The sequence below is a fragment of the Heloderma suspectum genome, chromosome 2, assembly GCF_057233095.1.
Source record: "Heloderma suspectum isolate Gila_16-S chromosome 2, 16-S_ref, whole genome shotgun sequence".
Classification (NCBI taxonomy): Eukaryota; Metazoa; Chordata; class Lepidosauria; order Squamata; family Helodermatidae; genus Heloderma; species Heloderma suspectum.
Window position 1 is genome coordinate 138,615,440 of NC_139459.1, and position 27,528 is coordinate 138,642,967.

General features: G+C 47.6%; 1 protein-coding gene across 5 annotated transcripts in view; it reads left to right on the top strand.

Moving 5' to 3' along the window:
* The first annotated feature begins 7,276 nt into the window (after positions 1–7,276).
* Positions 7,277–27,528, top strand: part of LOC146352819 (perilipin-3-like) — a 33,409-nt gene continuing 13,157 nt past the window's right edge. The window contains exons 1-8 of one of the 5 annotated variants that reach the window (XM_084834939.1): positions 7,277–7,326; positions 8,626–8,715; positions 9,929–10,124; positions 12,714–12,775; positions 13,456–13,729; positions 16,759–16,964; positions 18,957–19,085; positions 19,886–25,470. In XM_084834939.1, coding sequence (XP_084691065.1) covers positions 8,650–8,715; positions 9,929–10,124; positions 12,714–12,775; positions 13,456–13,729; positions 16,759–16,964; positions 18,957–19,085; positions 19,886–20,251 — 1,299 coding nt within the window. In that variant the 5' untranslated portion in view covers positions 7,277–7,326; positions 8,626–8,649 and the 3' untranslated portion in view covers positions 20,252–25,470. Of the gene's footprint in view, positions 7,327–8,625; positions 8,716–9,928; positions 10,125–12,713; positions 12,776–13,455; positions 13,730–16,758; positions 16,965–18,956; positions 19,086–19,885; positions 25,471–27,528 lie in introns of those variants that run through there. The other 4 variants (XM_084834940.1, XM_084834937.1, XM_084834938.1 and 1 more) reach the window with 4 other exon arrangements.

The following is a 27,528-nucleotide window of genomic DNA, read 5'->3' on the forward strand; positions in this document are numbered from 1 at the left end:
GTGCTGGAGAAGACTCTTACGAGTCCCCTGGACTGCAAGGAGGTCAAATCAGTCCATCCTAAAGGAAATCAACCCTGAGTGCTCATTGGAAGGACAGATAATGAAGCTGAAGCTCCAATATTTTGGCCACCTAATGCGAAGAGAAAACTCCCTGGAAAAGACCCTGATGCTGGGAAAGACTGAAGGCAAAAGGAGAAGGGGACGGCAGAGGATGAGATGGCTAGATAGCATCACGGATGCAATGAATATGAACTTGAGCACGCTCCGGGAGAGAGCGCAGGACAGGAAGGCCTGGCGTGCTATGGTCCATGGGGTCACGAAGAGTCGGACACGACTGAACAACAACAACAACAACAAGCAGCAGCAAATGATACTGCTGAAATTAAATGTAGGGGTAACCAGGAGTGTATTTTTGTGCAAAAGTGCTCTGTGCTCTGTTCAGTTCTGGTACTCAAAACAAATTCCTGGGTTCAGAATTCTTTAATTCTAAGCGCACATCTCTTGTACCAGGCTTCCAGCTGGTGAATCTCAAACTTCTAGTAAAAAACAAAATACATCCCACAAGCCTGCAGGTGGCCAGTCCTTTTATGAGCTAAACTTGTCCCAAGCTTCCCTGAAGCTGGGTCATCATACAGAGATTACTAAAAGCTGGGTGTATTACATGTTCCACGCACTGAAAGCCAGTGTGGTATAGCGGTTAGAGCATTGGACTAGGGAGAGCAGGATTCAAATCCCCACTCAGCCATGAAGACCACTGGGTGACTTTAGGACAGTCACTGTCTCTCAGCCTAACCTACCCCACAAGGCTGTTGTGAGCATAAAATGGAGAGGAGGATCATGTATGCCACCTTGGGCTCCTTAGATGAAAAGGCAGGATATAAAATGAGAAAATAAATATTCCAAAAGCGGTGCTACTACAGCAGTATTTCCTTTGGACGAGAGAGGACACTGGAGACATTTTGATATTTGTTTTATTTACAAATGTACAAACGAAGAGCAGTGGAAGTAGACAATTCAAACCCCACATCGGACCCAAGAAGCGACAGACAGCAAGACAAGTATGCTTCACCTTTTGCCTACTCAAGGGTTATGTCTCACTTTCCCTGGATTCATACCAGAAAGAGCTGAAAAGGCTATCCATGTCTGCTAATCCCAATGGCTCTATGCTACCTCCAGTTTCAGAGGCAGTATGCCTGTCTACCCCAGTTGCTGGGGAACATGGGCAGGAGGGTGCTGTTGCATTCATGTCATGCTTGTGGGTTTCCCATAGGTAGCTGATTGACCACTGTGTAAACAATGCTGGACTAGATGGACCCTTGGTCTGATCCAGCAGGCCTCTTCTTATGTTCTTCAACCTTACAACTCCACCCTTTCCCCACCCCCTGCAGAGCACCAATCTCAAACCCCACCCCTTGCAGGTAGATTACCCACGGGGGAGATCATCCACAACTATTCAAGAGATGTTGAGGCCTTTTGTTTAATACCTTGACAGTTGATCCTTCTTATTCACAGTAATCAAGAAAGCCAAATAGTTTCCTGACAAAAGGCTGCTGTTAGTGGTATGGGAAGGGTGGAGGCAAGCCAGTTGAATAGAAATTTTTGCAGCTCGAGGCTGCTAATGCTGGTGCCTTTGTCAAGGATTTCCTCCCAACATCTTCCTAGTGATCTTGTGGCAACTTTCTAGTTGTGGTGTGCCAGCCATTCTCATTGTCATGCTTGCTGAAATGCATCCTTAATGACATTATGGTTCACCCACAAGTACAACCCATCCCCACCTCAGGCTACATCAGGTGAAGAAAGTGGTTTTACATCATGATGATATGTCGCAGAACTTGGCATTGGACTTGACTACACTCCAAAGCTGCTACTGTGTGGTCCCACAATCAGCAGAACAACTTTCTTTTTAGTAGAGCAGAACAAAAGCACAGCACACCCAGGAGGAAAGTTTATGTAAACACTAATGAAATGTCATTTAATTCAAATAAGCAGATGGGGCTCCAATAGGGCAGAAAAACCAAGAACACTGCTAAAGAACATACATTTATGCCTACAGCACTGGAGTGAAGCACCTCATCAGAAATGGACAACTGAAAATGTATTTTTAACATTCCTGTAATGGGAGGGGAGGGGTAAACCAAATTGTCTACCAAAAACTGAGATCTGGGTTCAAATCTCCACTCAGCAATAGACAACCTCACTCTACAAACAATGGACATCATAATCACTACTCTAGTACACAGAGAAACAACTAAATGTTGGGGGCACAATTCACTGAGAAGTTATCCTGTGCAAACCCCATTGAACTCTGTATTCTTGTAGAGGTGCCCTTCATTTTGAGGGGATTGTGAAGGAGAACTTCCTAGTGCATTTTGTCCTAAAACAATTTTATAACAAGCACACACACATAAAATAGCCCCCCCCCCCCGAAAAAAAACAAGGGTTAAGTTTAGGGTGGGACATGCAGCAGAAAAACCATTTCAATCAACAATTTAATTATTGTTAATGCTGGAATGCATTCTGTTACCAAGTAGGTATGTGTAACTATCAATAGATTTCTGATATAGGGTGGCACTTGTATGTCTGTTATGTAGCGGCACGGTAGTGTCCATAAAGTGAACCTGTTGGATGGAATGGCCTAGGCACAGGGTATCTGAAACCTGCTGACCATTAAACATACTTATATGCTTCTTGCTTCCACCCAGAACACACCACAAAATCCATTGTCTACTACTAAGCCCTATGATACAACCGTATCTGTTCAGACTCATCAGACAGAAACACGTAAGGATTTACATCTGGCATTTCTCAAACTACAATACCCACTCGATGAAGTAGGTAGAAAAAGATCAACAGAGCAAGAGTGGTACTACCCAATACAGACACAAGAGAAACAACAGGACACCACTTGTTGGCACCTCTGGTTGCCAGCTAAACCACTCCAATGCATCCGTGATCTCCAGCCCATCCTGAGCAATTATGCTTCCCTCTCTCAGGCCTTGGGGACTGGGCTTGTGCGTGCATATGGAGAGCTGCCCAGCTGAGGACAGCTGCTCACTAGCACCAGACCGTGCGTGACGGCCATACGGGCACAGGCGCCAGGCCCTGTGGCTAACCCAGAAGCCTGCTCTGCCCCCATGCCTACTCTGGTGACACTACTGCAAGACCCAAGGATGCCACCCACAACATCAGGGGCGCATATCCACCTGCACAGCTCCCTGTCTAACGTGCGCCATCCTTTGCCAGCAATGCCCTGCATTCTGCCCAGGACAAACAGGTCAGGCCAGTCTCTGTGCAACAGAACAGAGACAAATCTGACTGCAGAAACAGCACTATTCAAAAGCGGGGGGGGGGGGGAGAGATGACATTGCAGCTCCCCAGGACACTGGATCACTGACATTAAAGTGGCCATTCTTGAACAAAGGAACGTCAAATAAAGATTTCAATGGGAAACAGCTGAACCAAGATTCATCACCTCCCTCTCCTGCTGCTTGAACAAAGACTTTTTTTGAAAATCACACTACATGTGTTAATCAGCTGAGTGATGTCTGTATGCTCACCCAACAGCTGTTTTGTGAATGGCCACTGCTCGTAAGGTAATAATCACTATCTATACTTCCCTCTGGCCTCACTTGATACAATGCTTTCCTCTCCCCACATCCATGTGTGGGTGTATATACATTTGTAACTCAACTTCACACTTCACACATCTGATGAAGTGGGCTCTACTCCACAGAAGCTCATGCCAGAATAAATGTGTAAGTCTTTAAGGTGCCGCAAGACCCTGGCCCTGTTTGCACAGAAGACAATCCTTCAGTTTAAAACCCAATAGGCCCACACCTGCAGCACACCTGCCTCTTCTCCTTTTACTGCACAACCCATGACTGGCTCCTTCATAGGTTGTGGAGCATGACGTATGAACCCATAGTGCTGGGTTGTTTAGGACTGGTAACCCATGGTCTGTTGCTGGATTCACTTGGTGAAGTTACTTTTCTTTTTCATCTCACCTGTTTGCCTTCTGGGAAATTAGCATTTGGGACTGGCCAGACCCACAATGGCAGCCATTTTGTGAAAGCACTCATGACACTCAAAATTCCAAATGTGCCCACTGTCCCAATCGGGGACACCTAATTTAATAAAACAATCATACCTAAAGCCATTTAAACTGTAAGAGCAAGACAGCCATCATCAGACACACCAGCCAAACAGATCTGTAAAAACAGCAGTTCGTTACCCCAGGCCAAACGCCTTCTTGGAAAGCCGTGTTTTTGCTGTTTGTCAAAATGCAAGCAGTGGGCTGGACAGGCAGACCCCTCTAGGGAGCGTGTCCCAGTTTAGGAAACACAGCCAGCGTCAGCTCCAGGTTCCTGAGGGCCCTTGCGCAAGGCACACTCAGTGGGGCCCCTCCCGGAGCGAGCCCGCCTTCTCACCAGCTGCTCTTGCTCCTCATCCGCTCTCTCATCACTGCCACTGCTTGCTTGCTGGACAGGCAGAGAGCCAGCGAGCGAGCGAGCGGTGGCATCTGCTGCTCCTCCTCCTCACCACCCCCATTGCATTGATGAGATTTTCATTGAGGTATTTTCTTCCAGCCACCTAGAAAACTACAGACTATAGAATAATATAAAGAACACAGTCCCCAAAATACACCCTCGTAGCCTCCCAGAAAGACGTGCCCAGTGCCATCTTTATGGTCTTTTCCACACCAGATGAAAACCTTTTTATTCACCCAGGCCTTTTAAACTTAATGCTTATACAATCTGGGCTTCTCTAGTTGTGTTTTGTTCTGTATCTGCATTAACCATTGTTTTATTTCTTCCTACACTGGCCAGAAACATTTTAATGCTGCTTTCCACTGTTTTGATATTATGTTTTCATATAGTATTTAGCAGGGCAAACATAACCCCCGGATCCACTGTCTGGCTGGAGTTAGGATAATGTCCGATGCCAGGAGCATCTACTGTGGGTAGGCTTCAAAATGAAGCATTCTGGGAGAAGGGCAGGGCAGAGGCTGCCTGAGATTTCCTGCTTCCAAAGCCACTGCATTCCCCCAATGGGCCCCAGGATTGGACCCCTCAGCTATATCAGCCTAGAGATACTCCAGCCAATTTCTCCCCATTGATTTCATGGGATGGGGAGGGGAGGGGAGGGGAGGGGAGGGGAGGGTTTTAAAAAATCTACCAGCTGAAAAATCCACCAGGTAAAATGACCCCTGCCAGCACTCCCTGTCCTTGTGTACCCCCTCCCCCCAGGATTCCTCTCTTATTCTTTTAATAAGAAGCACAGAGAACATATGTTACTAAGCAGCCATAGCAATTTAGTAAAATAAATTTTAAATAGTAGTACAGGTATTAGATATTTGCACAGTTTCACAAAGGAAAATACTCATGTGTAAAACAACTCACACAAAAAAGTACACAGGAGCATTAAAGGACAGAAGGGGAAACTAAGAACAACGTACAAAAGCTAAGCCACAAAACACCAAGCACAAGAAGAAGCACCTAACATAAACACAAACCTGCAGCATCCTCATAAATGGTCTCCTTTATGTATCTGGATGCAAAACACCCACTAGGAAACTCAACACTGTGCCTAAGACAGAGTTGCAAAAACAAAGTTGAGTGTGGACTAGTAAGCAAATGACAGTGAGAGAAATAGATGGGAGAGAAAGAAAAAACCCCTTCCACTTTGTAATATCCACTCTTCCCCATTTAGCAGATCATCATAGCAACAAATTACTGCCACTGCCAAGCAAGGTGATAAAGATTCCCAAGTCAACTCCTGCTAGGGTGGCCACATGTAAAAGAGGACACCTTTAATAGTTGTGCAGAAGAAGGAATTTCGGCAGGTGTAGCTTGTCGCACAAAGTGAAATCCCCTCTCCTGGAGTTCTACACCTGCTGAAATTCCCTTTCCTGCCCAACTGTTAAAAGTGCAGGAGTCCTTATTTGCATCTGGCCACCCTACACTGGGGTAAAATGGAAAACACAGGTAGCTACAGAACAGGGCATCAGTACCTTCTCCCATGGGTGCTGTGGGCTCAGAATTGTCACCATTTTGTTGTGGAAACTCTGAGCCTTTAGCAGCTTCATGAAAGGTGGAAATTCAACAGATGCAGCATATCCATGCAAGAACAAGGAATGCTTCATCTAGTGAATATTGGCCTGCCAGGTGGCTATTAAAGGCACAGGAGCCCCATGGCTACCCTATGATGGCCAAAACTCTCCCCGGTGAAGCACTCCTCCTCACAGAAACTCCATTAGAGAACAAGCGGCAGGCAGGGCTGGCCAATCACTGGGCTGAGTGTCAGCCACCATAGGGAACACATTTGAGACAATGACATAATAATATTGATTATTTATAAAGCACCTCAAACATTTAGGCTCTATCCATAAAAGTCTCCCAGCATTACAGGGAGCCAACATTACAGGGCAGGGTAACTGTTTAATTTATGTCATATTTGTCCTGTAAGGGGGGGGGGGGGCATCATTTGGATTTTCTGCCTCCAGCATCATAATGCCCCCCCCCCGGCAACATTTAGATCAGTTTTCCCAAACCTGGCAACCTCCAGAGGCGATGGACTACAAACCCCATCATTCCCAGCCAGCAGGCTGTCGAGGGATGATGGGAGTTGCAGTCCAGCGCTTCTGGAAGGTGCTGCGTTGGAGGAAGGCTGACTTAGATTGCAAGCTCCCAGGGGCAGGGCGGGGCAGGGCGACTGTCTGTTGGCTGATATTATTCGGCAAAGTGCCATGTCCAGCGATGTGACTGCATAAATAAACCGCACCAATGATGACTGATGACGAGGAGAGCCCAGGCAGGCCCTGGCTCCAGATCAAGCAGGCGCTGAGCACGTTTCAAGGGCACAGCCACCAGTGGGATGTCCACGGTCACACGCTGGCACGATCCATTCTGCAAACGCGGTTGGCACCTCCACACCTTTAACAGGGCAACCCGGGAAGACACGGAGAGCGCAGGCAAGCCGAGAAAACTACCAGCCACAAATGTCTCCATCCACAGCGTGATCCTATAAATGCTTGCTCGGAAGTAAGCCCCTCTGAGATCAGTGGGCCTTACTCCCAGGAAAAGAGGCATAGGACTGCTGTTGTTGTTGTTCTGTAGGCATATCCTTTTCCCAGAGCAGCCCTTGACACGCCCACTTCTCTCCCCTTGAGCACGGTAGAATGTGTCCGATTGCTCTTCTGAACAGTCCATCAAGGCTGGCCTGCCTCTTCATGACATCATCACTGGTATATAAGACCACAGTGAGCGGGCTGGGCTTTGTGCTGCACGTGTCGTTGGTCAGTGGGGCGTGGTGAGTAGGCGCTCAGCTGTAGGTGACTCTTAAAATTTGATACTTTGTTTGGTGTGGAGCGTGTGTAGTGGTGTGCATGGCTCCATTTTATTTAGTACCCTTTCAAATGAACTTCATTTTAGGCTCCGAGAGTTCTTGTCCGAAGCTGCTTTGCTTTTACGGAGGGTAGGTCTGACAGCCATGCAAGCTGAAATGGAGCCTCCCTGTTCCGGGGTAGTATACCTCTGAATACCTGACACTGAGGAGAAGTAGGGGAGAGGGCTGTTCTTGTGGGCTTGCTGGAGGCATTTGGCTGGCCATTGCTGGAAGAAGGCTGCTGAGTAAGGGGGACCCAAGCTCCTGTCCAGCAGGGCCTCAGTTCTAACTGTACTGTGATAAGGTGTCGCTAAAAACATCATGCAAATCTTGGTCTTAATATTACTTTCAGTAGGACCTTCCTCACAGAGATGAGCTTTCTTCTAAGGACTTGGTCTTAAAAAGATGCGTGACATGAATGTTAAGTGGGAGTAGGAAGCCCTCTCTAGCTAGTTTCTAATACTGCGGTCTACACAAAAGTTCCGTCTCTAGTCAATGCTGGCTGCAAGGGAGCTAGGAGTTGGGAAGCCATTCTTCCAAGGACGCTTCCTCTGGGCCTGGAACTCACCAGGCAGGCCTGAGCAAACCTCTCTCTGCCTCGGCTCCTATCTGCAGCCAGGAGATCATATCGGTCTGCTTTACATTGGGGGAGGGGGCTGTTCGGCTTCCAACACAATGGACGGCTGAGGCTTCTGAAAGTGCTCTTTAGGGAAGTCTTGTCTCTGGCCCCTGGGGCAGCCCCAGGCCCCTTTGAGGATACTGGGGTGGGGGGAGGAAGGAGCTGTTCTTTGAGCCTGTGTTTTATCTTCAGGGTTGCTTTCCCTGGGGGCGGGGGGTGATCTCTCAGGGGCTGCTTCCCCCCCCCCCAGCCGAAGTTGGCCAACCCCCACCTAGCATGAGGCTGCTGGGGGAGGGACAGACATTCCCTGCCAGGGGCCTGAAGGATCCCTTCTAGAGGGCGTTGGCCACATCTCCTTTAAAGTAATGGTGGTCGCTGTTTGTTTTTTTTAAGATGGCTTCCTTGGGCTGTTCATTTGATCTTCTTTTTTTAATTTCCAGAGGCTCAGCTGTGTTAGTCCGTTGCGGCAAAAACAGCAAATTCTTGTGTTACTTTCAAGACTAGCAAAGTTATTCTTGCATAATCTTTTGTGGCAGCTTTGAGGTGGGGGGGTGCACATGCATAAGTAAGTAATATACCTCGATGTGCTAAAGTTGTCTGACACTGCTCTTGACTTTCTGCAGTAGCAGCTCCTCTTTCTCCTAGTTATGATGTCCTCTACTGAAGAGGAGACAATGGCTGCAAGCCCTGAAAGCACAGAACAGGAGAATTGGGTAGGTGGTCAGTGATGCACAGCTTAAGCTGAGAGTGGAAGAACAGATGGAACACCGTGGCAGGGTCTCTAGGCCAAACTACATGCAAGAGGGTGGAGATGCAATTATGAATCACCTGCCCTTTCCGTCCCTACTCCTCAGTTGCTGCAGGCAGTTGGGCTTCAAATGTGGCCAGAGAGGAGCTCCTACACCTTTAAGATGGAAGATTTGTGTGTGCTGCCCATAACTCTGTTCTGAGTTGTGGGGGCTCTTGAGAACCCAGCCCAAAGAATTGGATAGGTGTTCGGTTTGCATGGCCAGTGTTCCAAAACGTATGCCATGCTGGAAGCCTTATGCTGTTAACTACTTATGTATTGCATTACAATTATGTATTTGCTGCTTTTCAGGATCCAAATCCCACCAAACCAACTTTCAAAAACATAAAAAATAATAATCACAGTAAACAATATTAACCAATTAAGGGCATAATCCTGTGGCTGCTAGATAGTGTCTAGACAGCCATGGGATTTTTTGGTTTCTGGGAACTGAGCTCGGAGCCAGGGCACCAAAGTTGCTTCTCAGAAATCCAACTCCCTGCCACCTTGTAGGAGGTGCAGTTTGTCCCTGGCTCCAAGCTCAGGAGAACAGTGTGGAGCAGCTGAAAAGGGGGTGTTACTGGGGGTGGGGAGGGGACCACAGAAGCACTGTTCCAATGCTTCCTATGCCCTGTCCAGCCTCCCACCCCTTGCTCCATGGAGCCCTGGTTAGACACCCAAAAACATCTGTCTAGCTGCAAATGCAGAGCGTGGAGGAGACAATCCCTCTGTGCTCCACCTGCCCTGCAATGGATAGTTGGCCACCTCTGAGTTCAGAGGGATTGTATCCTAAAAAAATAGGATCTATCTCTGGGGGTAATTGATGGAGGTGGGGAGTCCAGCTGTGTCAGGCCCTGAGATCCTCTCTCTCTCCTGGAATTTTTCCCACAGGGCAGATGATGGTAAATGCTTATAATCAAAACACTGTTGATTGGAGGAAATTATAGTACCAAACTAGAGTTCACACACACACACACACCCAGCTAGACGTAGCTCTAAGTACAGGTGTGAGCCCCACCTTCACTGATGAACTCCAGTTTTACTGACAATGCTCCCTGACTGGAACCTAGGAAGGTACCAGTCTAGAACCTCCTTTAGGAGCCAACAAGATGGTAATTCAATATGGTATCTCTTCCTAGTGTGTCATGAAACGGGTAGCTGAGCTGCCCTTGGTCAGCTCTACATACGAGATGGTTTCTGCTACTTATACATCTGCTAAGGAGTCCCATCCAGCTCTCCAAGCAGTCTGTGATATGGCAGAGGTAGGAGTGAAGACTATTGCTACTTCAGCAGCAAATGGGGCACAGCCTCTACTGGATAAATTTGAACCTCAAAGTAAGTCAATATGGCAAAGTAAGTACATAACCCACATCCCTAGGTGTGGGTCTAAGCTCTTGCTCCTTCCTACGCTTGTCCTTCTGGCTTGGATCGGCTTTTCCCAACCTGTGGCTCTCCAAATGATGGACTACAGCTCCCACCATCCCCAACTAGCATGGCAAATGGTTGGGGATTATGGTAGTCGAGCAGCATCTGGGGAGCCATGGGTTGGGAAAGACTGGCTCCGAAGTTAAAGGAGCCTTAATTCCAGCCATTCAAGCCCTAGGAATTCAGGGTTGATTCCTCCAGTGTTGTTTTTTTTCCCAAACTAAAGCTAGGACGGAGGTGGATGCTTCCGTTCTGGGGCAGTGGGGCTCCTCTGGAAGTGCCTGGGCAGTTTCTGCCTGTGTCAGTCCTGTGGGGCTTAGTTGGATGGGGGTTACAACTTCATTACATCCAAACATGTTGGGCTGTATCCAATATTAATCTTACTTAGAGTAACCCATTGAAATGAGTGAGACATAAGTTAGGCCAATATGGATGCAACCCTGCCTCTTTGGGGTTGAATTCTCAGCGGAGGGAGGGATGCAGTTCTGCAGGCTTGCAGCAGGAGTCAGCTTCACAGGGCACCAAATGGCTTCCCCTCCAAGGGATGTTACCAAGACATCTTCTCTCCTTACCACCCTGAACCAAATCCCTGGAGCAATGTCGTGCTTAAAAATAAAGGTAGGTGGCCCACCTGAAACATGAGAGGCAGGGGACAGATGGACGGCCCAGCCAGCGTTTTATCCGAGCGTCTTGCATCTTGGCTGCAAATTAATTAATTAATTACATTTATATCCCGCCTTTTTTTCCTCCTTAAGGAACCCAAGGTGGCGTACATAGTCCTCCTTCACCTCCATTTTTTCCTCACAACAGCAACCCTGTGAGGTGGGTCGGGCTGAGAGTCTGTGACTGGCCCAAAGTCACCCAGTGAGCTTCCATGGCTGAGCAGGGACTAGAACCCAGATCTCTCCAGTCCCAGTCCAACACTCTAACCACTGCACCACACTGGCTCTCAGCAACTCAGGGGCCTGCGTTGCTGAGGCTGGTGCACAAAACATCTCATTTAGGATTGAATTGTAGTGTTTGAGCATAGAGACCATGAGGTAGACCAGGCTTTCCCAAGCAGGCATTCTCCAGATGTGAACTACAATGCCCATAATCCCCAGCCAGGTAGGAGATTCTGGGTATTGTTGTCCAACACATCTGGGGGGCACCAGGCTGGAGAAGGCTGATCTAAGCTACTAATGGTGCTAGAATTTGCATTGTAGTCTTGCCTGTGCGCCTTCCTTCTACCTCTTTAGAGAAGGGGACACGAGTTCTCAAAGGTGGTGTTATGTTGGGTGCCTGTCTGCTAGGGCTTCTCAGCCAGTGCTTCCAGCCTTTAAAAATTTTTTTCTGAAGCACTACAAAATTCTGCAAAATACAACAAAAGGAACAAGCGTGCGCACCATAAGCAACAGAACTGAAATGGTACAACAACTGCTATGGGGAAGGGCTGCAGCAGAGTGGCAGAGCCCCTGCTTTGCATGCAGGTGGTGCCAGGTTCAGTCCCCTGCATCTCCAGGCAGCACTGGGAAAGACCCACGTCTGAAACCCTAGAGAGCTGCTGCCGATTGGTGTAGAGCAGGGGTGGGGAACCTTGGGCCCAGGGGCCAAAACTGGCCCTCCTGGGGTCCCATGCCAGCCCTCTGGAGTTTGCCAAGTGGCCACTCCCCATTCCCCTGTCGCCATCCCTTTTCCCCCAACCATCAGTCAGTCATTTGGTAGTTTCCTGGCTTGCGTGCAGTTTTTCCCCATTCTAAAAGGTTAAAATGCATTTTCGTACCTAAGCTACAATAAGCTGGTCCTTTTTTGTGTTTTTGGCCCCACTTGCCATTGGAATGCAGCCCCCAAGAGTGTTTCCAAAATTGAATTCAGCTCTTGGGCGGAAAGAGGTTCCTCACCCCTGCTGTAGACCAACCTTCCCCTGCCTGATATCCTCCAGAAGTTTTAGACTGCAGTTCCCAGCATTCCTGACCATTGGCCGTGCTGGCAGGGGCTTCTGGGAGGTGGTCCAATAGATGTAGAGATCTACCTTCTCCCCACCCCTGGTGTAGACAATACTGAGCTAGATGAACCAGAGGTCTCGCTCTGCATAAGACCACTTCCTGTGTACACACTAGTTATAACTAGAGTAAAGAACTAACGTGGAATAAGCCGGTTAATACAATACTTACCTTGATACAGCTGGATGTGTGGAGGGGAGTGAATGTGCATAACTTCCTTGCCCGTGTGACATGGGATCCTTGTCTGTACACATGGGGCAGACTGTCTTGTCACGTACATGCATATAAGTCACATGGCTGAATATGTATTGCTAACTCTGCTTACTCGTGTCATAGTAACATGACACAAAATACAGTCTTGACAAAGGGAAACAAAATATTTCCCTTTGTCAGACTTTCAATAAGTAACTGTGTAAACCAAATACAAATATATTTTGTATAATACATGCCGATGCTGACCACAACAAGATGGCTAGCAAGAAACTGCTCCTTTTTAAATTATTTATTTTTTTTACAGTTGCTGCAGCCAACAACATTGCTTGTAAGGGACTTGACAAGCTACAAGAAACTGTGGAAAAGGTAATGGCTCAACCTTGACTCCTTCGGCCTCGTCAGCCTGTACAAAAGTTGGATGGACCAATCATCTCGCTAGTCTAAGGCAGTTTCCTGTTTGGACTTGGGACATGATTGCTGGTATTTTCTAGTACAGTTACACTTCTAGGCTAGAACTAGAAGTTGGATAAGAACATCAGTAATACTTAAGAGGATTTGTATGTGTCTATGGCATTTCTGTTTGATCTTGGATATTTCTCTCCCTTGCTGATACCTAACCTCCTATCTGTATTACATTGGGAACTGCTAGAAGAGCACTCTAGTGAATATTTCCCCTTATGTAAACCCAGGTGGGCAGAAAGTAGATCTCCAGATGTTTGGACTTCAACTCCCAGCATTCCTGACTATTGACCATACTGGCAGGGGCTCCTGGGAGTTGAAGCCCCACACACCTGGAGATCTGCCTTCTGCTCACCCCGGTGCAAACATTACTGCAGTGAGGACTCTAATCCAGCTATTGGCCATGATGGGAGTAGTAGTCCAATACTTCTGGAGGGTGCCAGGTTAGGGAAGGTTGGGCTAATCCAAATGAGCATTTGGGAACTAGTGATTGTCCAAATCTACTTGAGATTTGAGAGGGACCGTCCACTGGATCTTGCTTTTGTGGGTTTTCACCATTTTCTTCTTCCCTTGGACCTTTCCCCCAGGTGGTCTCAGATGCCAAAGGCTTCGTCACAGAGTCCTTGTCACCTGTTTACACTACAGTCACCGGAGCCAAGGATGCCGTGTCAAGTATGGTAGACGTGGCCAAAGAGGCTGCCCAGGAGAGCCTGGAGATGGCCAGGTCTGCGGTGATGAGTGGAATGAGCACTGTTATGGAGACTAGTATGGGGCAGATGGTGGCTGATGGTGTTGACAACATGATAGAAAAATCAGATGAGTTCATAGACAACTACCTCCCAATAACAGATGCAGAGCTAGGTAAGTATATTGCAGTTCTTCTCCGGGATTCTCCAGATGAGAATTTACTTGGCCTCTAAGGGTGTACACACTGAGAATATTTATCCCTCTTGCTGACTGCATCTGGTCTACTGGAGCTGTAAATGTTTGGTATCATTTTGAAGCAGGCTGCATGCATTGCACTGGTTGAAGAGGATTGTGAAATGAGTTGGATGGAACATCTAAACTAGTCTCTCCCAACCTGTTGCCTGCCAGATGTGTTGGACTGCAACTCCAAGCATGCCCCAGCCAACATGGGCACCAGGTTTAGGAAAGCTGGTCTAAAGCTAGAGGTGGATGGCATCTTAAGCAGTATGCTGTAACTTTTATTTTTTATTTTTATTTATTAAATTTCTTAATCGCCCATCTGGCTGGTCACCCAGCCACTCTGGGCGATGTACATCAATTACAAACAGTTTTAAAACAAAATTTTACATTAAAACATATCTCTAAAAATACCCTAACCCACCCCAAAAGCCTGCCTGAACAACCATGTTTTTAATGTGTGGCAGAAGCTCATTAAAGAGGGGGCATGGTGGAGTTCCCTAGGGAGGGAGTTCCACAGAGTGGGGGCCACCACAGAGAAGGCCGTCTCCCTTGTCCTCACCAGCCAACTGTCCTGGCTGATGGGACAGAGAGAAGGCTATCCGAGGCTGATCTTGTTAAGCGGCCTGTCTGGTGCTGCTGGAGGTGCTCCTTGAGATAGGCTGGGCCGGAACCATATAGGGTTTAGGTCAAAACCAACACCTTGAATTTGGCCCGGAAAAGAACTGGTAACCAGTGCAACTTCTTCAGCACCGGAGTGATGTGATCACACCAGCGGCTGCCCTTAAATCAGGTGAGCCACTGCGTTCTGTACCAGCTGCAGCTTCCAAACCGTCTTCAAGGGTAACCCCACGTAGAGCGCATTACAGTAGTCTAGATGAGAGGAGACCAGGGCACGTAATACTGATGGGAGCAGATGGTTGGGAAGGTAGGGGTGCAGCTGCCGTATCAGATAGAGTTGGTACAGTGCTGTCTTGCTCACAGCTGACACCTGAGCCTCCATGGACAGCTGGGAATCTAAAATGACCCCCAGGCTGCGGACCTGGTCTTTCAAGGGTAGCCATACCCCCTTCAACACCAGGTTAACATCCCCCAACCTCCTCTTGAACATTTCTAGAACACCATCTTGGATTTTTATTTTAGGAGGTATCTCCAGGTAGGATTAGGAAAGGTACTTGTCTGAAACCCTGGAGAGTTGCTTCCAGTCAGTGTAAACCAGGAATAGGCAGCCTGGTCCCCTCCAGATGTATTGGGACTACAACTCCCATAAGTCTCAGCCAGCATGGCCAATGATTGGGGATTATGGGAGATGTAGTCAAAAGCATCTGGGGGTCACCTGATTGCTTGCCCCTGGTTTAAACAGTACTGAGCTAGACAGATCAAAGGTCTGACTTGGTATAAAGCTGCTCTGTATTTTAAAAACTTGCTGTTGCATCTCTATATAATACTGTCCACGTACATGATGCTTTTCAACATAAGCCTTTAATGGTTTGGGCCCAAGTTACTTGAAGGTCAGCCTACCCACACTTTGAGATCATCAACAGAGGCCCTCCTCACTTGCCTGCTGCCACGGCCGGTTAGGCTGGTGAGTACAAGGGAGAATACAGCCTGTTCTGTTACTCCATTAACAGCTCAGCTGGAAGACTGTGGCTAAACTCTTTCTGACATGACCAAGTTAAATAAGGGAATAGATATTTTCCCCAAGATCTAATCCAATGCTCATTTTCTGGTTCATCTTGATAAAAAGGCCCGTCAGCTGCTAATCCATCCTCTTGGCTGCATATGACATGTATTGGCAGCTGGTATGTGTGCATAAACCTGGATCTGCTTCAAATGCCTATAAAGTTTGTGGCAGTGTCCCAAGTGCGAGGCAAAAGGGCCCCTCTTGCTGCTTATGCTCTCAAAGGGTTGCCAGTCACATCTGTTTTATTGGAACTGAGCAGAAGGGAAAGTACTATTGGGAAAGACCACAGTGCATCAGCACTAAGAACATAAGAGTTCTGCTGGGTCAGACCATGGTCCGTGTCGTCCAGCATTCTGTTCCCACCTTGGCCAGCCAGGTGCCCAAGGGAAACCCACAAGTAGGGCAAGAGTGTAACAGCACCCTCCTGCCCATGTTCCCCAGCAACTGGTGTACATAGGCACCCTGCCTCTGATACTGGCAGTAGCATATAGCCATCTAACCTCCTTGTAAAGCCGTCCAAATTGGTGGCCGTTGCTACTTGTGGTAGCAAAGTTTATCACATAGCTTAACTGTGCGCTGTGTGAAGAAGTACTTCCTTTTATCTGTCCTGAATCTCCTCTATCAGTCAGCTTCATGGGATGACCCCGGGTTCTAGTATTTTGAGAAAGGGAGAAAAATGTCTTCCTATCTACATTCTCCACACCATGCACGGTTTTGTGCACCTCTACCATGTCTCCCCAAACCCTCCTTTTTTTCCAAGCTAAACAATCCCAGCCATTGTAACTTTCCCTCATAGGGGAGATGCTCCAGCCCCTCTTATTTGCCCTTTTCTGCACTTTCTCCAGCTCTGCAGTATCTTCTCTTGTTTTTAGGTGTGGTGTCCAGGACTGTGCACAGTATTCTGTGGAGGGGCTAAAATCTGAACACCAACCTACCCTCCCTTTATACAGGACTGGGGCAGATCCAGGTTGGCTTTAGCTTGCACTTAGGCTGATCAGGTGTAGAAACTGTCATAGTCTAAACTATTTTCCGGGACATGACCTTTTGACTCACTAAGGCTGAATTGGTTATGTTGGCCAGTCAGTCATAGAACCTATTTGATGCCCCTCTGAGCTGCAAAGCTAGTCGAACGTCCTGTAGTTTTCTCCACGTTCTGTTCTCCTAGCCAAGGCTTCCCAGCTGCTCGGTAAAGGGGATGTATCTAGTAACAGTAGTGATAATCACTGGCCCACGCTGAGTTGCTGAGCCGGGGGGCTTCCTTTGACCGAGTTCTCTTCTCCAGCTGCCCTTGCAGCCTCTGTGACGTTTGATGACTCTGAAGTCGCTCCCCTTGAAGAACAGAGAGAGGAGCAGAGTTACTATGTGCGCCTGGGTTCCCTCTCGGCCAAGCTCCGTCACCGAGCCTACCAGCACTCCCTGGAGAAGGTGCAGATAGTCAAGCAAACTGCCCAGGATATACTCTTCCACCTTCAGCAAACCATGTATTTGGTAAGAACTAAAGGCTTCTTTTGACTGTTCCATGGTCTCTGTAGGGGATTATAGAAGGACTGAGTGGCTGGACAGATGACCTGTTGGGGCGGGATAGAATGCAAATGGTCGTAATAGCATTTGTTTTTCATATAAGCTAATGATCCAAGTCTTTATAGGTTTCTGATCCATGTTTAAAGCAAGCCCAAAGCCAGAAAGCTTCCTATGGAGTGACTTTGGGGGTGATCAACACAATGCACAATAGCAAAAACCTTCAAGCATACCAGGCAGTGGATGGATAAATGTTGTTACAATTGCTTAAATCCTTTCAGCACGTGCTCTAGTACTTATTCACTGCCCTAGTGCCTCTGTATGCTCATTGCTGGAAGTGCTAGAAGGCCACAGCAGCTCTATTTCTCATTGAGCATCTGGCTAAAAGTGCTTAAGAGCAACTCAGCTTTTTTTTTTTAGCTTCAGTCCTGGTCTAAAGGGAAGGGGGAAGGAAAGGTTCCTCCTGTGCAAGCACCGAGTCATTGCTGACTCCTAGAGGGATGCCGCTTGCGCTGGCGTTTTCATGGCAGACTGTAGCGGGGTGGTTCGCCATTGCCTTCCCCAGTCGTGACTACCTTTCCCCCAGCAAGCTGAGTGCTCATTTTACCGACCTTGGAAGGATGGAGGGCTGAGTCGACCTGAGCCGGCTACCTGGGACCCAGCTTCCGCTGGGATTGAACTCAGGTCGTGGGGAGAGTTTCAGCTGCAATACTGCCACCAGCACGCTGCGCCACACGAGGCTCTAAAGGGAAGGGGAGCTCTGTGCTATTAGAGCATAGAGTCCATTATATGTGTGATGGAACTGACAAAGGGGTGCTCTTCAGGGTATAGGCCGGCCAGCCAGCCATGCCCCTTTTCAGGATACTCTGTTAGCCCCACCTCCAGTTTTGCCCTCCCCCCCCAAATGTCAGTATTCTGTGCCCACCAATCACGCTCTGAACTTATTGAGCTGTGTTTGGAGTTTTCCCCTTGGTGGGTGGGGGAACTAAATATTATTTTGTACTGCGGCAAACCTTTGGGTTCCCCCAAGCCTGCTTACGCCTCCTTCTTTCTTGTGCATAGATAGTGCCTTTTTGGGCTGTCAAACAAGGAAACTTGTTTGACTTCCATCTTCTTGTCTCCAAGACATCCATACTTGGAGAATGACTTTTGATAGTGTAAGAATCCTCATTGTTCTGAACAAGAAGATGAGACAGCGGTAGTCAATGTAAATGGCAAGAGCTATGACCTGTACTTAAAACTGAACAGGAAGAATACCTGTTTGTCTTCCCACAGCAGGACAAATGGGGGCTTCTGGCAGGTGACTCTTTGATCAGGAAAATAGCACTGGCATGGAGTTCCACTCCCTTCTTTGTCACTGTGGCCCTGACGCACAGTGTTCTGAACTGCTAGTGTAACTCTGGGAGTTCCTTATCCGCCGTCTGCATTGTCTTTCGTTAGCCTCCATCAGTAGTATTGGAGGAAGCTTTTGAGAGTTTCTAGTAGTCCTCCTAAGAACTTGAACTCTAGTCCAATACTGTCAAGAAGTGTGGGTGCTACTCAATTCCAAGAGGCTTACTGAGGGGTGTGGCCCATGTGGGTGTCCTGCTTCTTGAGTCTAAGTCTCCCAGGCTGCCTTTCTCTCTGCCTAGAGTTTGGAGGAGGGATGGGACACTCAGTCCTGTCCATTGAAGCCACTACCACAGGCAGAACAGTACTGGTTCCTTAGAATTTGATGGAAGTCCTTAAGAACTGCCCTGGCTTCAGTTCCCTTGCTGTGCTGAAGTGTGTGGTGGAATGTTGGGAAGTTCCTTTTGTGGAAAACTGCTGAAAGAGGGGCGGTAGCCAAGGATGGGATGGGTGTGGCCAAATGAGGCTGAGGGTGTGGCTCCAGAGCCGAGAGCAACAGGGGTTGTAAGACTCTGCGTTGCCGTCTTCTTCTTTTTGTATCAAAAAACCACCGTTTTCAAAATGCTCCTCCAGATGAAGTATCTCAAGGGGAGACTCGACTGGAAAGTTCATCATGGCCAGGAGAAGCTGTGGCAGATGTGGCAGCAGTGGAGCAACAGTCAACCAGGGGAGATCCAGACCAGTGAACTGAGTCGGGTGGAGGTATGTTGGCAGTACTACATGGGAAAGTGTTGCCTAGAGCCGGGAAGGACAGAAAATAGATCTCCAGTTGTTTTGGACTTCAACTCCCAGCATTCCTGAGCATTGGCCATCCTGGCAGTCTTCTGGAAGTTGAAGTCCAAAACATCTGGAGATCTATCTTCTACCAACCCCTAGCCTAGTGAAGGGGAAAGGCCACAGATCAGTGGCAGCGCACATTGTTTGCGTGCAGAGGCTCCCGGGTTCAGACCTGGACTGGCAATGAGTGGCTGTCCAGTGTAAATAGAACTGAGTTAGATGGACCAGTGGTCTGGCTCTGTATATAAGACAGGTTCCTAGATTGCATCGTTGAAACTCAGCATCTCTAGACCTGCTCAGTGTCTGGACGGGAGCCCCGTGGAGGCTTCCTGAAGAGTGAAATAGTTATTTTTAAAAACTTTGGTGTGTTACTCAGTAAAGATGAATGAAGAAAAGCCAACACCAAGAGCTAGAGCAAAGATCCTTGACATGAGCAAAAAGCACTTTGCCTCACACGGTTGGGTGGTGGAGTGTGCCTTGGATCCACCAGGCTGCAGCCTCCCAGGGCAGCTCCAGAGAGCTGGAGTGGCATCTCATGTAGCATGGAAATGCAAAACCTGAGTTGGGAATGGGGAGGAGGGAGAGAATCGGCAATGTGCCCCAGTGCATGAGCAGATCCAGCTTGTGCTGGGCATCTCTGGATCCAGCCAAGTGTTGCGCATCTTTTGAAATGGGATGTTGTACAATAAACATGTCATCCTAACGAAGTCTCATCTCTGTGATAGATGGAATCCCAGGCTCTAAACATGTCCCAGAATGTTGCTCAGCAGATGCAGGCTGTCTGCAAGAATCTCCTGTCTAACATGCAGGGCCTCCCTGATGCTCTCAAAGAAAAGGTCCAGATAGCTCATAGTGACATGAAGGAGCTGCAGGCGGCACTCTCCAGTGTCAAATCCATCCAGGATCTTCCTGGTGGTGTCCTGAAGCAGAGCCCGGAGAAGATTGACAAGGCCCAGGAGGCTGTGCATGAGGTCATGGAGTATGTGACAAAGAACACTCCCCTCAACTGGGTGGTTGGACCCTTCACTCCTGTTGGAACCTCTGCAGTGGAGTTACCAGAAATGGAGGAGGAGGCCAAGGTGGATGTCTAAAGGAATGCCACCTCCAAACCTAGGGTTCTGTTTGGGGCTCTAGGTAATACCTGTCTACCTCTCATGAAGCCACATCTGTAGCTTGTAAGGATTCTAATGAATAAAAGGTGTAGTAACTAAATATTCATTGATAATGGTAAAGGAGACACAGCGACTCATTAGAGATGGGTGGTGCACATTCCTTGGACAAACTCAGTGGCAATGGTCTTTCTAGAGAAGCTTCCAAATGGACCAGCCTGTTCAAAAACTGTAGGCTGCTTATGGAACACACATACAGGGTTTGTTCAGTGTTTTATCATTATACCAGGCAGAACCATGTATCTGCTAGTCAAAGTCTCTGCTGACCTTGTCTGGCCTGAGTTGTAGCCTACAGAAATCGAAAGGGCCTGGTGTCTGGAAGGCAAGTTCAGATGGAATATGTAGCTGTATCTGAGGCTTTTGTATGTTTTTTGAATCTATGCAAATAAAACATTAACTGCAGTGGAAAAAGCTGTGTTGTGGTCGTCATAGGTCCTGCACAAATGGTCTTTGAAACTTGAGCTACCATTTTGAAGTAGTCCTAGGGTTTAATTAGTATCTGTTGATATGGCTCAGTCCCTTTAGAGTAGGAGAATTGGCTCCATGCGCAGTACCTATAGAATAGGCACAAAACACTACAAGGAGGTATGTCTTTCTGTGGAAGTAATTCTAACTATTCATTCAGAGAACAGCAGTTTAGTCTCCCTCTTACAGGTGGCTGGGCCAAGGGCTTTTGTGGAGCCTCTTTTTTGCAACACAGCCAACCACTGTAATGTGCCCTCATGAGATGGAAAATACCTCAGTATTCAATAACTAGGAATTACTACTCACTAACCAGTTCCCTCGCTATCCTTAAGCATGTACTGCATCTTCTGTGCCTCACTTCCCTGAGTGCAAACAAGTTCCAAAGGCAGCCTTTTACAGGATCAGTTTCCTTAATGCATGAGCATGCAGGCCCACCAAGGCTAACCTGTAAAACACAGCTGGATAATTTCAGTTGACTGACTTTCTTTCCCAGCCCTGCAAGCAAGCTATAACACCGGTCTTGTCCCCTATCCTGGCTGGTAGGTGCCAATACAAGCAACTGGAGTTTGCAGGTTGCCTCTCAACTATCAAGGAGGTATATAAAACCTAAAGATGTCCACTTCATACATTGCTATTCCTGTAACAAATAGTACAGAAACTATTCTTTGCGGAGTGGCTGGGTACACTACATGTCATTGCTACTTGAGACTATGTGGTGGGAGTGATGTGCTGGAGCCAGAGCACAAAGATGCTGATGTCATCCTCCACCTGCATAATTCCCCCTAGCTTAGCTGCAATCCTCTGTAGCTGGGAAAAAGTGGGAATGAATTTTCCCAGCAACAATAGATGGTTCCTTGTGAGGCAAAATATTCTGGAGTTACATGGTCTTGAGCTTTACAAAAGATCTGTTCCTAGCTGATGAAAACTCTTAGATCTGGTTTGTTATGGATCAATGCAGCTGCCTGCAATTTTAAGCTCTTTGGAGTGGTTATGGGGACTCATGATGAGCACCTGTGTTTCACCACTGCATGCTAGTCAAGAGGACACACCTGTATTTGGTCCTCATTGTCACATCCTAGTCTAGATTAACAGCATTCCCATCTCAACTGCTCTTCAGTGAGCATCCTTGTAAAGTCGTCCCATCACTACTGTGTTGGCTTAAATCTGGTGTCCCCAACGTGGTACCCATGGATATGTAAACAAAGAGAAGGGCAACAGTTGCTGAACAACACCAAGAAATGCTATAACGCACCCAACTCTTAGGTATAACAATTTCAAAAAGAGCATTTTATTAGACAATAAGCTAAAAAAAATTGTGCCTAATAAAGTGCAATAAGCCCATAAAAGAGGAGGATAAATTAAACCAGGACTGAGTTTACAGAATACACAGAAGGAGACACATTCTAAGAATAAACAAGCCTAAGAAGATACAGGAACAGGCTTCTAGTGCAGTGTCTGTTTTGCCTGTCTTAATCAGATGTTATCCAGTAGTAATGTGCATTTGTCCTCCGTTAAGCAAGTTCCCATTCCATCAAGGCCGAACACAGTTTGAAAAACCTCATATGTTATTGGTCATTTCCTTTTTTATGCCAAAACGCTGCTGTTCTTAAGGACAGTAGATCATCCCTGAGGACTGCAGCCTGCTGCTTGATCAAACTAACTGGGTATATTCAACCTTATATATGAGGTGGTCCATTTTCCCATCTAGCTCAGTATTGTCTACTACTCTGATAGTGGCTCCCAGCATCTAGGCCAGAAGAGAGATTTTTCCCAAGATTAATTGCCATGAAGGGGGGGATTGGGGGGGATGCAGCATGTAGGGAGGGGAGGGTTGACCCTTCCCCAGCTGTAATCCCCCTTGAAAATTGCCCTGTGTATGTCAATTAAGCTGGGCGGGGGACCTTCCATTGGTACCAATTGATACTTAGGGCTCTGAGAAATGGATCAGGGGTCCAGCCCTAGCACTGCCCTTGGTGGGGAGCCTCTTTCCTATGAAGGCCTGTTGACCCATGGGAAATGAAACTTGGGGCTGCAGCCAAAGATGGGTGGAGCCAGAGCCAATAGTAGGTGCCTGTTGGATGGCTGGAGCTTTAATTGCAGCCAAAAGGGTGGAAGTAGGAGATTAGAGAAATAATGGGGGAGACAGAGGAGGGAGGAAAACAACTGAGATTAATGCATGCTTTCAGACTTAAGTACTTGCCCAGAAAAGGGAGCAGAAGGAACCATATACATGATTGTGCAGCTAGTGGATTTTGATCACAGCTGTCGTTAGTGAATACTTGAGCTGCATGTATGCACACTTTGTCCAGGTAGGTCTCAAATGCTACAGCCCTCCCCACCCCCTGCCCAAAGTTGTGGAGAATCCATCACTGGGAGTGCCAGAAAGTAAGCTGAATAATTGTTTCTCAGGGTTGGATTGGAGGGAAGAAATGGACCAGATGACCATGCCATTCTATCATCTCATGAACTAATCTGGCCTGCTTGTAGGTCACTAAAGACCCAGTGCCTCCTTTCAGCAGGATAAAAGCACTGGGAAGCACTACAGTGTCCTGAGGAAGCCCCAATTTGTGTTCACTTCTGGCTGCCTGCATACGTTTTCCTTGGCTGTGCCTTATGCTTATACTCCCAAAGCGAGCCATGTATGTTTCTGTATTCTGTTGAACAGCTGCTGTTGTATTCCCAAAGCAGGTGTAATGGAAGATGCTGTGCTACTGATGTAAAGCAGTCCATTAGCTCTCCAGTGGATTAAAGGGCCGTGGCTCCCACTAAAGGCAGTGGGCACAAGCCCTGTTGCACTCAATGGGAGCCGCGCAACCACATGGCAGGGGTGTTGCTACTTAAAGGATTCCAGGCCCAGACCCAAGGGATGCAAATCTGCACATGCTAATTTATATCTATATATGCACATGTAGAAATAATTACTAGCATTTCTTTAAATTTCACAGGAAGCAAAGCCAGCCAATTAATTTCTCATCCAAAGCATCTCAAACAAAAAAAACGTTCAATTAATTTGCACCCTGACCCAGATAATCCAAAACTAATGGAAGCAAGGTTTTTCTCAGCTTAATTGCCATGTAGAGGAATGGGGGGGGGGGGATGTGGGAAGGATAGAGTTAATCCTTTTCTCCCCAGCTGTAATCCCCCTTGAAAATTGCCCCTTGTGTGGCAGTTAAGAAAAAAACTTCAGTTGGCACCAATGGACACTCAAGGCTCTGTGGAATAGATCCAGGGCCCTGGGAAATAGATTCAGGGCCAGAGACTCATGAGGCCAGGCCTAGCAACACCCCTGCAGCATGATGCAGATGTTGGTTGCATGTAGGCATGAATCTGGAGCTGGTGCATGTACCAATATGGGAAGAGCTCTGCTGGATTGGGCCCACCTAAACCAGCATTCTGTTTCCAAACGTGGCCACCCAGATGCTTCTTGGGGGCATCAGGTGCCAGCATGCCCCTGTTCATATTCAGTGGCGTGGTGCCTCTGAGGTTCTATTTAACTATAATGGCTAGTAATAGTCATTGAGAGATCTCCATAAACCTTAACAAATATTTGATTTGCAGAGCAAATATTTGTAAATCCACCTGTGAAACTGATGTTGAAGGGTGCTATAGAAATAAATTAATTGAGTAATAGAATGATACAGGTGTAATATGTTCTGATTGTCCCATTCCAGATAGCCTAGCAGCAGCATTTTATACCAGCTGACCCCTCTTAAGGGCAGCCCCACATAGGGAATGTTATAATAATCCAGTGTAAAAGTTACTAAAGTATGACTGTCTGATGGGTTTGGGGTTAGTCTGAATGACCTCTGAGGGACCCCTTACACCCAGTGCCTACGACAGCAAAGAGTTTCAGGATCTCTTCTGACTCTGTTGACCTGACAAAGGACAGTTGATCGCCAATGTTGATGTATTTCAGTGGGAGCTACGATGGCCCAAGAAGGCATTGGTAATAGGCAGAGATGGTTCATCTTTCTTCCCCCACTAGACAAGGGGAGGGGGCAAGTGAGAGGTGTGCGTGTCAAGCAGGAAGCTAGTCTGTGCAGGAAATGGGTCTGAAACTGAGGCAGAGAGCTGACTTGTTTCCCTGCAGGAAACGCTATGGGACTATGGGTTTCCCTGGAAGTTTGATGGGGAACAGAAGTCTGGAGTATTAATGCCTCATCTTATGTTCAGCCTCTATTATATGTGGAAATAAACTTTGTATCACAGAAATGCCATTAGTCTCCTGTGACATCCTCCTAAAGAAACTGAACCCCCAGTAAATGCTGGAATCCCTGGAACTTCTCACTGCTCAGAAATGGGGTGCACACATGTAATACATTTCTGTGGCTAGATCTGCTTTCTCCAGGAAAGCCCCTGCTGTGCACATTCATAGTGCAGTAATTCATTAAACAATTAAGAGAGCAGTCCTACAGTCCCTAGGTATTGTCCAGGTTTGGCCAATCACTGGGGGAAAAGAAGCCATCATGGCTTGTCCCTTCATCCCCGTGTGTGCTGTGCACGCACCTGCTGTTTACATAATTACTTCGTGCTGCAGCATGGGTTGGCGTGTCATGCAAACTCCCCGTGCAGTGCTACAGGGGTGGCTTCATACCCACCCTATAAGCCACAACGTGCAGTAGGGGTTGTAGGGTGGGTATGAAGCCATCTCCACCACGCCACATGCCGAGTTTGCACGACGCACCAACCCACGCTGCAGTGCGGGTAATTATGTAAAAAGTGGGTGTGTGCACAGCACACATGGGGACGGGAGGAGAAGCTATGATGGCTTCTTTTCCCCCTATGATTGTCTGAACACCCCCCAATGTCTGTGGGGCCCTAGGATAGTGAGGATTCCCCAACCTTGGAAGAGGGAGTCGGAGATCCACCCCCTCCCTCACTCCCTTGCAGCCAGCTGGCTGCCCTCTGAGGTCAGGAAAGCAATCTCGGGGGGGGGGGGGGAAGGGGAGCGTTTCAGTGGGTGGGGAGGGGAGGAGACAGGAGAGCCCAGGATACGAGCTATCCTGACGCCTCCCCCGCCTCCTTCCCTCCCCCTCTGAAACACTATTGCAAAAAAGCCCGTCTAGTGAAAAATGCAGGATGGGAGGATGGGGAGGCAAAGAGCGCCTCCGCCACTCCTCCTGCCCTCTACTGGATGTTCGGAAGCCTCCAAGTTTGGGGGCTTCCAATCATCGAGGGTGCAACTGATAGGATTGTGCCCCAAAAGTGCTTATTACAAGATGCAAAATCAGAGTGCAAAACACTGTTTGGTCACCTTCCTTTATTGGGAAGAATTAATCTCATGTTTTCTTGTCCTCTTAAACATTCTATAGTCATTCACTCTGTCGTTCCAGAAACGTTTGAGAAAACATACATGCACTTATGTCTGGCAAAATATCTAACAGATGTTCTAGACAGTTATGGCCTGTTAGCCCAACATCTGCAGTGTTCAAGCAGCCGGGTGGGGGGAGAAAGAGAGAGGCACATTCCTGCAGAACGTTCAGAGGCTTTATTTAAAGTATTTTGGTCATTCATTAGGGCTCTGCCCTGACAAAGCAACATACAAACAAGATCAGCATTAAAGAGCATACAGAGTACAATGAGAAGCCGTACTGAAATACATACATTAATTATGATCTTAGTGAAAGGAAGCATTGAAGAGGAAGATCGTCAAGGTTCGTCTGAATGCCTGGTCAGAGGGGGGGAAGGCACAAGTCAATACGAAGGGAGTACCACAGTCTGGGGGCCATCACCCAGAAGGCCCTATCTTGTGTGCATGCTAACCTAATCAGCCTTAATGGTTGATAATAGAGAAGGACCCAGAGGCAAATCTTAATGTACAGGTAGCTTTATATGGGTGATGGTGGTACCTCAACATGGTCCCAATTTGCTGGGTCAGGTGCTGCTGCCACTTTACATAATCAACCTCCAATTGGTCTGATTGGACATGGCCACGTGACATGCAAATGGGGACACTATGGGTTATTCATGGGTTAAGCAACCCAAAGTTAACTTAAGAACTAATTGTAGGTTAACTTTGGGTGGTTTAACCCACAAATTAATTAACCCACAATGTGCCACCCTTATGTGTGAACCAGGTCCATGAGTCTAGGAGCACCCCCAAGTTCTGCACCTGATCCTTTAATGGGAGTATAGACCCATGCAGAACAGATTTCACATTGCTATCCAGATCTGCTGACTTCCCAACCTGCAGAACCTCTGTCTTTTCTGGATTACGTTTCAGAGTTGTGTAAGTTATTTGCTAATACTCCAACAATTCTAGGCAGACATAAACAAAAGAAGATGGAATTATTGCACAATGCCTTCCGATTGCTAGGGTTAGGAGTCCTCTGTCTGGAAGTACCATGGTTTCCAGCACCCTGACCATCTTTGTTGCCCTCCTCTGGACATGTTCCTATTTGCCAATATCATTCTTAAGCTGCGGTGCCCAGAACTGGATACAGTACTCCCGGTGAGACCCCTGACCTTTATTGCCACCCCTCCCATATAGTAAAAGCTATCAGGGCAGCCTGATGCCCTCCAGACGTGTTGATCTACAGCTCCCATAATCCAGCATGGATGATAGGGGTTGTAGCCCAACACATCTGGAGGGCACCAGGTTGGGGAAGGCTTTATTAGGGGTTTGATCAGGCCAATTTCCTGGCTGTCTTTTCTCCGCCCCTTCAACTGACACTCACCTGCACTGCCTTTTCTGTGACTTCTGAAGGGCATTGAGCATGCTCAGACCTTGTTGG